The sequence below is a fragment of the Peromyscus maniculatus genome, chromosome 3, assembly GCF_049852395.1.
Source record: "Peromyscus maniculatus bairdii isolate BWxNUB_F1_BW_parent chromosome 3, HU_Pman_BW_mat_3.1, whole genome shotgun sequence".
Classification (NCBI taxonomy): domain Eukaryota; kingdom Metazoa; phylum Chordata; class Mammalia; order Rodentia; family Cricetidae; genus Peromyscus; species Peromyscus maniculatus.
In genome coordinates, this window is record NC_134854.1 from 104,948,207 (window position 1) to 104,962,849 (window position 14,643).

At 51.4% G+C, this 14,643-nt stretch overlaps 1 protein-coding gene across 15 annotated transcripts in view; it reads left to right on the forward strand.

Moving 5' to 3' along the window:
• The window catches only part of Dctn1 (dynactin subunit 1), a 32,890-nt gene extending 29,176 nt beyond the window's left edge, over positions 1-3,714 (forward strand). For 9 of the 15 annotated variants that reach the window (XM_042273516.2, XM_076567001.1, XM_076567003.1 and 6 more), the window contains 6 exons: positions 991-1,005; positions 1,176-1,309; positions 1,431-1,623; positions 2,259-2,338; positions 2,810-2,899; positions 3,239-3,714. In XM_042273516.2, coding sequence (XP_042129450.1) covers positions 991-1,005; positions 1,176-1,309; positions 1,431-1,623; positions 2,259-2,338; positions 2,810-2,899; positions 3,239-3,376 — 650 coding nt within the window. In that variant the 3' untranslated portion in view covers positions 3,377-3,714. The remainder of the gene's footprint in view (positions 1-990; positions 1,006-1,175; positions 1,310-1,430; positions 1,624-2,258; positions 2,339-2,809; positions 2,900-3,238) is intronic. The other 6 variants (XM_076567005.1, XM_076567007.1, XM_076567000.1 and 3 more) reach the window with 1 other exon arrangement.
• The last annotated feature ends 10,929 nt before the right edge of the window (positions 3,715-14,643 follow it).

Below are 14,643 nucleotides of genomic sequence, written 5' to 3' on the forward strand. Positions count from 1 at the left end.
TGGAGCTGCCGTCTGGCCTTTCCATCTCAGCCATATTCAAGACAGGCCGGGCCACACTGCTGGAGCATCCAGCCTTGCCTGAGGCCGGTGTCAGGTGGTCCCTCAGTGTGCCTGCTCCATTTCCTCGTGGGTCTCCACGGCATATTCTCCCAGGGTTGCTCATGGCTTCTGTTCTGACCTTTGTTTAGCCTCTTAGTATGGTCAGCAAGCCTCCTGTGGAGTTCTCTGTCTTCCAGGCTGTTTCCCAGGCCCTGGATAAGGCAGAGGCCACTGCCTCTTGGTTCTGTTTCCCCTCCAGTTCTGTGCTTGACCTTTTCACCCCCAGAGGACAATCTCCCGGCCCCATAATTAAACCCCAAGGTCTCTGGCCTTTCTACCTGCTCACCTCACCTGAGGGCCTGCCCTCATCAAAGTCCTTGTCATAGATACAACCTGATGCAGGGAAGTGACCATGTACCTTTGTGACATTTTACACCCACAGCTCCGTGTTCTTTGGGAGAGAATCTTTAGACTCACCATTTTGTGTTGTTCTAGTACCGGCTCTTAAATTCTGCTTCTAAGTTAATGAAACCCCATCAAAAAAGGTCATTTGCCTGGGAGCGAGGCAGGGCTCTGCCTGTGTCTTCTCCCTGCGCTCCGCAGCTGGTGAGCACACGGGGTGCAGAGGTGCAGCCTCTGGACTGTTCCCCATGCTGCTGCTCTTGGAGAGAAGCAGGAGGCAGGAACCTCTCGCCCAAGGCTTCCTGCACTGCACTCACGGGCCGGCCGGCCGTTCTCTCGGGCACTGACTGGGGCCTGCCTCGTCCACCTTTGCTGGCCCTCACTCCACTCTCACCCGAGGCAGAGGCAGGCTCTTAGAGAGGAGGTTTTGGCGTTGAGGAAAGGGCCTTGTGCATGTCATGTCCAGAGTCCTTTGTTTCGCCCTGCACCCCCACATCGTCTAACCCCCTCTCTCTCTTTCTGCTCCCCCACGGGCTTTCCTGCACACAGAAGAACAGCAGCGAGGTAGAGACTCCCCCCTGCTGGGGTTTCCCAAGGCCACTGGGACTGGGAACAGCATGAGGCTTCTCCCCTGAGCCTTCAGAAGTGGGGAAGGGAGGGAGGGAGGGAAAGGGAGGAGCCAAGTTTTCAACCTCTGCAGCCAGGGCTGATGACATCCTGTGTGATTTTCACAGGGGGCACCCCTGGGCAGGCTCCGGGCGCCTTGCCAGGCCCGGGGCTGGTGAAGGACTCACCACTGCTGCTTCAGCAGATCTCTGCCATGAGGCTGCACATCTCTCAGCTCCAGCATGAGAACAGCGTCCTCAAAGTACGGCACTCGTGGGGAGCCTGGGGCTGGAGCTTGGGCATGCCTGCCCATTGGTGGGTGGCAGAGGCTACCTCCCACCCCTCACCACGGCTTCTGTGCCCTCCCTCCCACATCGTGACAGGGAGCCCAGATGAAGGCGTCCTTGGCCGCTCTGCCCCCTCTGCACGTTGCGAAGCTTTCCCTCCCACCCCATGAGGGCCCGGGTGGCGACCTAGTGGATGGGGCCCTATATCGCAAGACCAGCCAGCTGTTGGAGACGCTGAATCAGCTGAGCACGCACACCCACGTGGTAGACATCACTCGAGCCAGTCCAGGTGTGTGCCCTCCACTGTGAGAAGATGGCTGCGGCCTCCGTCTTTCCCCAGGCCTTCCTAACAGTGTTCTTTGACCTCAGAGTTCTGCTTCCCTGACTTTGACTCATGTTCCCTCTTCATACTCCCACCCATCTCTCCTTTCTTTCTTCTCTACCGGGATTGAACTCAAGGCCTCAAGCTTGCTAGACTAATGCTCTGTAGCACCAGATTTTTACTTTTTAAGTTTTTGTTTGTTTTGTTCTTTGAGACAGGGTTCCTCTGTACAGCCCTGGCTGTCCTGGATCTCGCTCTGTAGACCAGGCTGGCCTCAAACTCAGCGATCCACCTGCCTCTGCCTCCCTGAGCACTGGGATTAAAGGCGTGCACTAACATGCCTGGCCCTTTTCAAATTTTTTTATGTTTCATTTTTGAGGCAAGGTCTCAGTAAGTTGCCCAGGCAGGCCTTGAACCCCCTGTCCTCTTATCCAGTCTCCCCGTAGCTGGGGTTCTAGGCTTTCCCACCAGACCCAGTTCGCGCTTTCTCTCTGAAGTGCCTGTGCTGTGTGGGTCCAGTACCAGTGCTGTGACCATGTGGTTCAGCTGCTGGGGTGGACCGCAGCATCCTCAGCATCCTCAGCATCTCTCCCTCTTCACAGCCGCCAAGAGCCCGTCGGCTCAGCTTATGGAACAGGTGGTTCAGCTCAAGACCCTGAGTGACACCATCGAGAGGCTCAAGGTCGGTCACCCCGCCTTCCCACACTGAGCTCTCTTGGCTCGCCCTGGGGGGAGCCAGGCACTGGTGGGGTCTCTCTGGACCTGCTCCATGCTGAGGCACACCGGGGAGCAGGTGGGAGGGAAGGGGGACTTCTCACCAAAGTGCCTGAGTGGGATCCTCTTTAGGCTGGTGAACCACCAGTGCTGGTTCTTTAGGATGCGCGGCTGCCGTTTCTGCCAGCTGGACCAGGAGAGGGCAGGGCGTTTGCCGGAGGTTTCTTAGAGGCCAGGGAAGCTGAGCTAGGCCTTGAAGAGAGAAGGGGTGCAAAGCGTGGAGGGTGCTAGACGGGGACTGGGTTAGAGACAAGAGCCAGAGTGTAGTGACGGAAAGCTAGTCCCCTGAAGCTGGTGTCTCTGTGAAGCCGGGCAGGTCTCGAACTCCCCGCGGGTCCCCTGAATGACCCGGCTCCCCCTCCCCCCCCCCTCCCCCCAGGACGAGGTCCTCAAGGAGACAGTGACTCAGCGTCCGGGAGCGACCGTCCCCACTGACTTTGCCACCTTCCCTTCGTCAGCCTTCCTCAGGGTAAGGGGGCATGTGGTGCAGGGTGGGGGCACCGCGCTGGGTGCCCCGTGGGGACTTGAAGAGGCCTCTGGAGTCGCAGGGCCAAGTCTCACCTGCACAGACCCCAGGGTGCTCTCAGCACTTAGAGACTGGACTATCCCAGCACATAAGGGACACCTGCCTGACTCAGATTACCTCGTTAGCCTCAACTCCCGTTCTAACTTCAAAGATGTCACTGTGCTGTCCGAACCCAGAAGCCTCTGTTTCCAGGGGCTGCCAGTGCCAGTACCCAGGGACCCTTCAGTGGCCCATAGTCAAGGCAGCCCTGACCTGAGGTCCTCTTTCTGTTTCCAACACAAGGCCAAGGAGGAGCAGCAGGACGACACAGTCTACATGGGCAAAGTGACCTTCTCGTGTGCGGCAGGCCTGGGACAGCGACACCGCCTGGTGCTGACCCAGGAGCAGCTGCACCAGCTCCACAGCCGCCTCATCTCCTAAGCACGCCTTCCCTGCTGTCCCCTTTGACCCTCGGCCCCCTGGCACCACGGGCCAGTGCGCAGCCGCCTCGGCCCCTCCGAGGTTGAACCGTGGGCGAAAGCTCTCGCCTGAGTCAGCTCTGCCAGGTCTGGTCAGGGTCCTGCTGCTTCCGTAATCTGGGTTTGCCTATCCACCCCTGGCCTCTTCCTTAATTTGCTGTTCAGCTGCTCCCTCTTTCCTGAGGGGCCTCAGGGTATTGGGGGGGGCATTGGAGCGGGGGCTGATACCCCTCCACTAAAGACGGAGTGAGGTCGCCCTGACTGGGGACTTCACCCTTGATTAAAGCATCTTCTACTTCACCGCTTTCTGTGTGGTTCTGATGGGACTTGGGCCAGCTGGTTCAGAACGGGTAGAGGAGGATTGCCTGAGAAACTGGATGGGCCAAGGCCTGGTGATGGATGAGACTGTGCCCTCAAAACATGTGCAGTAAGCTACCCCGAGCGGAAGGGCAAGGGGCGCTCAGTGGGAGGGTGGGAGCCCCGTGGGACCCCCATTCAGTCAATTCTACTCCCATTTCCTGGAGCTGGAGTGATCCAGTCTTTCTGATGCATTAACCATCGTCTTTCCATTGGACGTGGCATTCTCAAATTAACACTACACCAGGGAAACTGAGGCAGCAGAACAGTAAGAAACAATGCAAGTCACAAAACTTGTGCCCAAACTCACATCAGTGTCAGGGGAGCTGCTGCGGTGAATTCTTGGGATCTCTGGTCTTGATCTAGACCTGTTGAAATACTTCCAGGAGGGAGACTCCCTGGGCCTGGTGGCATTCTAGAACTTGAGAGCTTAGCCCAGGTGTTTACTGACCAGCTCTTCGAGGTGTTCTCTCATTGCCCACGTGGGGACAGGTGTTCTCAGGAGGCCTGGTTGAGGTGGGCGAGGCTCTGTACTCAGGAGTGGGGCATCGCTGGAGGGGAAGTAGCCGGTGGGGAGGGAGCCCGGGGCCTCACTTGCCATCAACACCCTCTAGGAAGGTTGATGGATTGTGGGGTTTGAATACCCTGTCTCTAGCCTTTCTTGCTAGGGTTTTGGGAAAGTCCTTTAGGTAACTTTCCTCAGTACTCTCAAGGATAGTACATGGCTAATGCCATTTTAGATGCTAAGACTTGACTTGCTATGTACCAGGGAGGCCTGGGATGTAGGGCTGGGTTGCCACAGAACTAGTGACAAGGGTTGGTTTGTGTGTGTGTGTGTGTGTGTGTGTGTGTGTGTGTGTGTGTGTGTGTGTGCGCGCGCGTAGGCCAGAGAACAACCTCAGGAGCTGCCCACCTTATTTTGGGGGACAGGATCTTTCACTGGGATTTTGGGCTTGTTGATGAAGGAACTATAACTGGCCAGAGAGCTCAGGGATGGATTACAAGCTCACACTACCACACCTGTCTCTTACTGGAACTCAAACTCAGAGTTCAGTTCACAGCAACTGAGCCGTCGTCCCAGCCCCGAAGTCTGTCCATCTTTAAATGCCCTTCTACGGACTGCATGCGTCTGCTTGTGCAGGAATGCCAGCAGCAGTAAACTGCTGACCTGCTGTCCACTGCCTCTCTTCAGTTCTGCGCACCAGGACACCCTTCTAAAGTGCAAGCTAGTGGGGCTCCTGAAATGAAATGAGCCCTTCAGGTGCCTAGAATTTAAAAGGTAAATCTTCCGTAACTCACAAGGTCATCCACGCCTAGCTTCTGCCCATCCCTCCAGCCTCTTGTAGGTCTGCCCCTCCACATGTGCCCAGCGCCCTAGCTTTAGGGAACCCCTGGAGGTCCCATACTCACCTGTGCTCTCAGCTCTCTGCGTGTGAAGGAGAGAAGCTATTTGTCTCCCTCCCTGGTCTCCCCCTCCCTGCCCCCTCCCTGTCCTTGTCCTTTTTTTTTTTTTTTTTTTTTTTTTCTGAGATGACTCTCTAGTGTTGCCAAATGGGGAAGGGGCCGTCCTGTGGCTCCCTGGATCCTAGGCTTTGTCCCAGGCCTGTGTGAGGTATTAGTTGCTTTATGACCAAGACTCGGATCTGTGACAGTTCCTTATTTGCACAGTGAGGATAATGATGTTTTCCAGGGCTGTGAAGGCTGCATGAGATCGTGTGCTCTGCACACAGATCACTCGCCTCTTTTAGTATGGGCTCCTACTGTGCTGCATCTGTTCCCACGGTCATGGTCAGTTGACTCCTCTGCCTCCCACTTTGGGGAGGAGCCTGGTACTCTCTGTGTAGACCAGGCTGGTCTCAAACCCAGAAAGCTCCACTGCCTCCCCCTCCTAGTGCTGGGGTTAAAGGTGTGCGCCACCGCGTCTGGCTCCGTCTTTTTGTTGTCGTTGCTACATTTGTTCATTTGTTTACTTCGTGCGGGTGCACGTGTGTGTCGGCCAGAGACAACCTTCAGGACCTGGAACTCAGGTTGCACAGTTTGGCAGCAAGCAACCTTATCCGCTGAGCCATCTCGCTAGACCCCTGGCCCTATCCCCCGCCCCGCCCCCCGGTGGGGGGGGAGATCTTAATATGTAGCTCTGGCTGGTCTCAAATTTTCAGTCTTTCTGTCTCAGTCTCCTGAGTGTTAGGATTACAGGCATGGACCACCCCACTCAGCTTACATAATTTGTTTTAATTTTTAATTTTAATTTGTTTTATGTGTATGAATGAATGAGTGACTGTCTTCCAAGCTAAGCAACTGCTCTCTTGGGGAGTTCAGCTGCTCCCCCTGGCAAGAAGGATTATCCCAGCTGGGCTTGCAGACTGACCACCACAGCCCCCAAGCCCCATGAGGTCACAAGACCCTCAGCCGAGTATCCAGGGGTTCCCTACCACCTGCTGCATGCAACCCTGCTTTAACTGCACGTGGAGCTGGAGTATATAGACCTGGGAGGACCGGGGAAGGGGTCTTCCTACCTACGCACTGTGGGGACCCCTGTCCCTGCTGGGCAAAGGCTTCACAGTTATGGCCTGTTGCGGACAGGAGCACCCACACCCCTATAAATAACCCTTCGCTTATGCTCTAATTAATGAATCCCGATAAACTAATTTGTTCCCCAGAGTGAACTTGGGCAGAATCGTGCCTGTTTGTTTGGGGGAACTTAGGAGAGGTAGATGTGGTTCATGTCTCCCACTGGGAAGAAATGTTGGCGGCAGTGAGTGTTTTTCTGCATGTATGTCCGTGCGTCACATGCCTGATACCCATGGAAGCCAGAAACAGGCACTGGGTCACCCGGAACTGGAATTACAGACAGCTGCGAGCCACCAGGTGGGTGCTGGGACTTGAACCCAGGTCCTCTGGAAGAGCATCAAGTGCTCTTAACCACTGAGCCACCTCTCCAGCCCCCAGCTTATATGAATTTTAATAAATGAATTCTAAAAGTGAGAAAAGGAGAAACTAGAGTAACAAATGATAAATCACAACTTTGGTTAAATTTCATACATAATTAGGTGATAGTGGAAATTAGGTTTTTAGTAGAAAATGCTTTAACTTTATTTTGGAAAGTAGGTGATTACACTCCTTTTAAAATTAAAAACACTAAAAATAAGAAAAAATGCTGTGCATGCTAATGTGCTTTCTTGTTCACAGGCCCTTGTGTACATGTTTCTCAGAGTGAACTAGTTGCTGACTTGAGTGTGTATCTGTGTCTTTATTAAATATTGCCACTTTGTCTTAGGTGAGTGGCTATAGGGTTACACCCTCTCCAGCAGTGTGAATGCCCTTGGCTGAAGTCTGCCCCTTTGGGAAGGGGGGAAGAAAGGGGATGATAAGGCCGGAGGAATGCGGAAGCCAGCTGAAGCAGGTCTGACTTGGTTTGACAGCCCTGGGGGGAACAAGACAGAATTCAACAACGGGTTTCTGTCAGGAAGGTGAGATTCATTGCATGTATGTCAGTGTGGGGTGTTAGAACCCCTGGAACTGGAGTTACAGGCAGTCTTGAGCTGCAGTGTGGGCGCTGGGACTTGAACCCTGGTCCTCTGGAAGAGCAGCCAGTGCTCTTAACCACTGAGCCATCTCTCCAACCCCCAAAAATTAAATTTTAAGAGAGGCGTGCAGGTGGGGCTGACAGTTTGGTGTTTGCTGCCACACCTGATGTCCTAGTTACTTTTCTACTGCCCTGATAAAATACCACGACCAAAGTAACCTGTAGAAAGAAGGGTTGATTTGGACTTACAGTTCCGGAGGGATAAGGGTCCGTGATGGCAAGAAAGCAGCAGGCATGGGGGGGCGGTGGGGGGCGGTGGGGGGCGGTGGGAGCAAAAGCTGAGGGTTCACATCTTGAACAGCAAGCAGGAAGCAAAGAGAGCCAACCGGGAACGGTGGGAGTCTTTTACCTTCCACACCCCCCCAATGACATACTTTCTCCAATACAGCCACATCCCCTAAACTGCTCAAACAGTGCCACCAACTGGGGAGGAGGGGGTATGGCATTCAAACCACCACACCTGACAACCTGAGTTTGATTCTAGACCAATGTGGTGGAAGGGGAGAACCAGCTTGCTCAAGCTGCCCACCGACCTCCACACACATCATAGCACATGCACATCCTTGAATCTGCACATACAAATACTTAAAAATGTAAAGATCTTTAAAGTATACAGGTGGATATATATATATGTATATATGTGTGTATGTGTGTGTGTGTGTGTGTGTGTGTGTGTATGGCCTATACAAATCTACACTATTCCATACATGGAGCTTTAACATCCAAGGATCTGGGCACTGCCAGGAGGGTCTGGAGCCAATCTGTCATGAATTCCAAAGGGACAAGTGATTGCACACACACACACACACACACACCTGGGTGTGGTGGTGCACACTTGTGACATCTCAGTTGCAGCTGAATGGCCCAAGCACCAGAAGGTTAGGGGATGGGATGTCTGTCACCTCCTCCCTCTTTGCTTCTGTTTCATGGGACAAACAACTGACATTGGAAGCCAAATATTCCTGTGATGCTGGGAAAAGGAAGCCATTCTCTTTACACACACACACACACACACACACACACACACACACCGGAGCTGAGGACCGAACCCAGGGCCTTGCGCTTGCTAGGCAAGGGCTCCACCACTGAGTTAAATCTCCAACCCTTCTTTTTAGCTTTCTCTAATTGAAGAGATAGACCCTGTGAGCCCAGTGTTGGGGAGCCCACGAATTTGAGGCTAGCATGGGCTGCATAATGAGGTGTTGGCTCAAAATGTAACAATAAAAACCCTCTTGTAAACAGCAAAAAGAAACATAGCAGTATAGATAGAGATATGAACAGGCAATTTATAAAAATGCTATTGTTCAGGACCAAATTGGGGGGGGATCAAAATTAAAGAACTCTAGCTCAAGATGATACACCAAACCTTTCCATTTCCTGTTTCCCCTCAATGCTCTAGAAACCTCAATGCTTTATTTCCCAGAAGCCTTTGCTCTGGAGCTCTAGATGTGAATTGGGTCCTACCCATTAGATAGGACCTTACCCTCAAGTTCTCTGAATAGCCAGTCTTCCTACAGAAGGAAAAAGATTACCTGGGGAGTGGGCGGGGTGAGAAGCCCAGACTCAGAGCCTGACTGAGCCACTGAGCCGGGATCCTGTGGCAGTAGTAGTGGGGTGCGGCAGTTGTAGTGGGGTGCGGGCTTCCTCGGTCCTGCCTTCCGGTCACCTGCTTCTGTCTTTGCTCTCATGGACTCTCACGTCCCAGCATAGCGAGGCAGGAAGCTCCCGGAGCGATCTGGTTATCAGCTAAGGTGGCTTTCGGTGTGGGTGAGGGACCGGCAGTGTGCCAGGCTACTTGCAGCGAACTCTGGACTCCAAGGAAGAACACTGTCTGCCAGGGCAGTGCCCACCCCCGCCCCGTTTCCTCCACTGGGAAGCCTTGGACCCCAAACCGGGTCTTTTTGTGCATCCTGGAAGGAAAGCTTCCAACTTAAGTCCTCCTATGACCTCCTCAATCCAAGGACAGCTCCCTTCAGGTCCCTGAATTCCATGGGGGTGGGGTAGAGGGAGAAAAAAGAAAATGAGAGTATCTGCAGTAAATAAATGTCCACATGATTTCAGTTTGAACTCTGGGCAATGACATGCCAGCAGCTCTTTCTACCTGGCCTACAATCTGCTTTGAGGGCAGTTTTATTGTTTGAGTAGAAATTCCCAGTCTGTGTTCCTTTGAACCTGAGACTTCTTTGCAGAAAGTCACAGCTGCCAGCTCTGGATGTGGAGACTGACATCACTCATACTGTGTTGGGAGGGGCTGTGGAATAAGAAGGGGTAGAATATCGTGTGTGTGTGCATGTGTGTGTGTTTGTGTGTGCATGTGTGCACGCACATGCATTCACATTGGGGTGTATGTGGTACCAGAACCCAAGGCAGGTGCTGGACAAGCACTCCAGGCCTGAGCTACACCCCTAACCCCAGAATTCAGCTTTTAATCTCTGGTTTTCTTCTTGCTCTCAAGTCCACAATGAAATGTTCTCTGAGCCCGTTTCTAAATCTAAAAGGTTAGACTCAAGATGACCTGTTGACAGGACCATTGGGAGGGTTCCACAAGGAGAGGCTTGTGTAAGTGCACCCCGAAGTCTGAGCCTGGAGAGGCGGTGCACTTCCTGGATGCTCCTCCTCCCTGGCCTCCATCTCAGCCACTCAGTTGCTCTTTCTTCACATCTCACTCACTGATTCTCCTTTCTTCACACTCCCCCAAATTTATTGCCCACCTATGTCTCCCTTGTGTTGTTCTCACAGAAAGGGAATTATTTTAATTTTTTTAATTAAAATTTTTAATTTAATTTAAATTAAATTTAAAAATTTTTTAAAGACCAAAATGGGCCTGGTGAGACGGCTCAGTGTGTAAAAGCATTAGCTATTCAAACCTGCCCACCTGAACTTGATCTCTGGAATATCATAAAAGAGCCAGATGCCAATCTCTATGAGTTCAAGGCCAGTCTGGTCTACAGAGCTGTTCTAGGACAGCCAGGGCTACCCAGAGAAACCCTGTCCCAAAAAACAAACAAACAAAAAAGCCAGATGCAGGCCTGGGGAGGTGACTCAACAGTTAAGAGCACCAGCTGCTCTTGCAGAGGACCTGGATTTCATTCCCAGCACCCACATGGCAGCTCACAACCATCTGTAACTCTAGTTCCTTGGGATCCAGTGCCCTCTTCTGGCCTCTGTGGGCACAGCACACACAGTATGCATATATACATGCAGACACAGCACTCATACATACAAACATGAAAATCTTAACAGAAAAGCAGGATGCCATGGCACACCTCAGTAACCCCAGCGTCCCTACAGTGAGATGTGTGCTGGAGGCAGGAGTATCGTCACAGCCTAGTTAGCCTAGGGTGTGCAGGGCACAGAAGTTACAAGAGGGGCCCTGCCTCAACAAGGTGGAAGAAGAGAACCAACTCCCCAAAGTTGTCCTCCATCCTCTTTTTAGGAGCCATGGCACACGTGTGCCCCCACTAAAGAACAAGTTATTAAAATGCAAAAAAAAAATATGAAACTTAGAAAACTCATAAAGTATACATAGTTCTGCCTGACAGGGTTTGGCATTCTGGGGATCAAACCCAAGGCCTTGTGTAGGTAGGCCAGCTGCTCACAGCTGAGCCCAACTCCGATCTTCAAGGGCTTTCTTTGTTTCCCTGGTCCATCTCCCTTCTCTGATGAGCCAGCATTTGGGTCTGCAGACCCGTGGCAGCCCTGGGGATGTGAAATGTTCTCCTCAATCTCAGGCCCACGGGCTAACGAGGCAGAAAGTCTGGCATCTCTCCCGAGGATTCTCTATTTCAAAGGAGTTGGTTCTCTGAGGAGGAAGGCCCTGCTCTGTTGGGCTCAGACAACCCGAGCAGGCAGTAATAACCCTCCTTAGGACCCGCCGGTTACATACACTGACGAGGACGGTCGACCACACAGATCATGAGACTCAAAACATCATGTTACTTTTACAGGATCTGAATAGACAGTGACTTCTGGGTTCGAAAATGGTTGGTGAAGTGAGGGAGGAGGGCTGTGTTGACAGCAAAGCAAACAAGGGGAAGGGGGAGGTTCCTAGTTTGAAGGCCTGATTCAAGGCCCTGGGGGCACCAGCCCCTTCACGGAGGTGAGCAGAGTTTACATGCAGCCCTAGCTTGGTTGTAGGCTTTGACTCTGCAGAGGGAGGGGAAGGCCCAGCCTGGGGAAGGTCTGGTGAGAGTGTGTATTACTTTCTGCCAAAGGCCGGTGCAAAGCTACAGGTCAGTCCCGCTGCCTGAAGAAATCCCCAGCCATCCCATCCTAGTAGAAGAGGAAATAACAGAACAACAAAGTTACCTTATCATGTTGCCATTTTGCCCTTTCCCAGCTGCCTCTCTGGATTTCCTCTCCTTCGGAGCTAGAGGCCAGCATTGTGCGTACACTCGGGTGCAAAGCCACACTTTCACAGCAGGGCCTGGGCCCTACATCTAGTTAGATGTTCTCTACTGCTCTTCACCCTAGGCTCTGGAGCCAGGGGAGCAACAGTCGTGTGTCTACTTGATACCTCTTCTATTTCACTAAGGGCTGTGTGCAGCCTCTTCACCGACTTGTGTAGGTAAAGAGACTTGTATGGAAATCCTCATTCCCCTGGGGCCAAACAAGACTTTTTTTTAACCACCCTTTTCTTGGGATCTTGGAAGGTAGCTGTCCTCACTGTCACAGTGCCTGTGCTGCACCCTCACCTCGGGGTCTTTAAGGAAGGGGTGGGAGGGGGTGCTCAGGAATCCAGCTGTCCCGAGATGTAACAAACATAGACATGGAGATTCCTGGAGGTCCAAAGAAACAGCTCCCCCCCCCAGCCATGTTGACTTAGAAACCCAGTGACCATAGCTTTGTGGCTCCTGTGTCTGAGAGGGTGTCTTCCACTTTCTCCAAGTGAACATCCTGAGGTTTAGAATTCAGCTGTGAGCTCCTAAGGGAAGTGTGCTCCCATCAGCACCCCAGAGACCAGCCAGCTAGGTTCTCTCTCCAGCTGCTTCCACTCACCTACCTTGGGTGGACCAGTCTAAGGACTGTAATCCCATACTGAACCCTCAGTGATGGCATCAAGCTTCACCAAATGCCTACCCATCCTTCCGTCAGGCAAGCATCATCCCAGAAAGGTAGCTACAAACCAATGGGATCTCTCTTACCTCTACTGCACTGTGAACAGGGACATGTCAACAGAAGAGATACTTCATCAATTACGTTGTGACAAGTGATGAGTGTGTCCTCTAGTGTGGCTGTTCCTCAAACCAGAACCAGCTGGTCTTGAATGTCCTTTTCCCAGATTTCATCTGCAGAAAATTCTGATTCATTGAAACACTTGAGATCCATTTCCCTTAGTGTTTGGCTCTGGAATATTCCTACTAATTTTTTTTAATCTCACAGGCATGTAATTTGGATGACTTTACAAAATTTTAAGGACAAGGGACTTTTTAGATGCTGTGTGTGTGTGTGTGTGTGTGTGTGTGTGTGTGTAGGCAGAGTTCTTCTGTGTCCCAGCAGCCACTTCCCAAATAACCACACAGAGACTTATTTTTAATTGTAAATACTTGGACAATAGCTCAGGCTTGTTACTAGCTAACTCTTACATTTTAAATTAACCCATATTTCTTATCTATGCTCTGCCACATAGCTTGGTACCTTTTCTCAGTACGGCAAGTTCATCATCTCCTTGTGATTCTCAGACTCTGCCCTTCTTCCCAGCATCCTCCTAGTCTGGCTTTCCTGCCCAATCTCTTCCTGCCCAGCTATAGGCCAGTCAGCTCTTTATTAACCAATGAGAGTAATACATGTTCACAGTGTACAAAGATTGTTCCACAGCATGTGTGTGTGTTCTTGTGTATAGATGTAGGTGCATGCATATAGTCTTAGTGCATGCACAGGTCAGAGGACAGTCTCAGGTGTCATTCCTTGGGCTCTCTGCACTTTTGTTTTGTTTTGTTGGTGTTGGGACTAAAGATGTGTGCCACTGCTGCCCATTGCACTGTTTTGGGGAAGATTTATCTATGATTTATGTGTACATGTGCATCACATGCTGTAGGAGCCCAAGGAGGCCAGAGGAGGACACTGGATTCGTTGGAACTGTGATTAAAGCACTTTATTGAGCATCTCCACATTTCTCTTTACAATTCTTTCACTCAGACACAGATTCAGTCTGGTTAGAAGTCTACTAGGTCATGAAGGGAGCTCACTTCTGGCGCTAAGAGCTGGGATGGCTGCACTCTCTCCTTAGGCTGTATGGATCTTCCCCTCCTTAAGCTATGACAGGAGCTGCCCTGACAGAGACAGGAAATGGTCACCCACACCTTCACTCCTGCGCCTCTTACCCAAAGTCAGGCAGCCTGCACCATCACAGGCAGACTCCCTGCCACGTGCTTTCTGTAGGAAAGTCAGTTTGAGTCACCTCTACTGTGGGGAAAGGCACCATATGAGCACAAAAACAGCATGGTATTGCCAGATGTGGGCTAAACCCTCTGGGTTAGCAATGCAGCCGGAAGCCATACTAGTGCCTGGTGGGTACTCATGGGGCCCTTGATTGGGGTTGGGGAGCTTTATGGGGATAAAAAAGTTCATGGGTGAGGCTGGAGAGATGGCTCAGGGGTTAATAGAGCACTGGCTGGCTTTCCAGAGGACCCGGATTCAGTTCCCAGAATCCACATAGCAGCTGACAGCAGTCTGGAACTCCAGTTCCAGAGGATCCAATGTTCTCTTCTGGCCTCTCTGGGCACTGCAGATATGTGGTACACTGTAATGGAGGCTTTTCTGTTCCACCTGGTCCTGCAGCCACTTTTAAAATAATCACTCAGAGGCTTAATATTAATTACAAACTGTTTGGCCTGTTGCTCAGGCTTATTACTGACTAGCTCTTTTTTTCTTTTTTCTTTTTTTAAAATATTTATTTATTTATTTATTTATTTATTTATTTATTTATTTATTTGTATGTGCACTGGTGTTTGTTTTGCCTGTGGAAGGGTGTTGGGTCCCCTGGAACTGTAGTTACGGACAGTTGTGAGCCGCCCTGTGGGTGCTGGGAATTGAACCTGGGTCCTCTGCAGGAGCAGTCAGTGCTCTTAACCATTAAGCCATCTCTCCAGCCCCCTGACTAGCTCTTACAACTTAAATTAACCCATTTCTATTAATCTATGTTTTGCCATATGTCTTGTGACTTTACCTGTCTTTTGTTGTTGTTGTTGTTGTTGTTGTTTTTTTTTTGGTTTTTCGAGACAGGGTTTCTCTGTGTAGCTTTGCGCCTTTCCTGGGACTCACTTGGTAGCCCAGGCTGGCTTCAA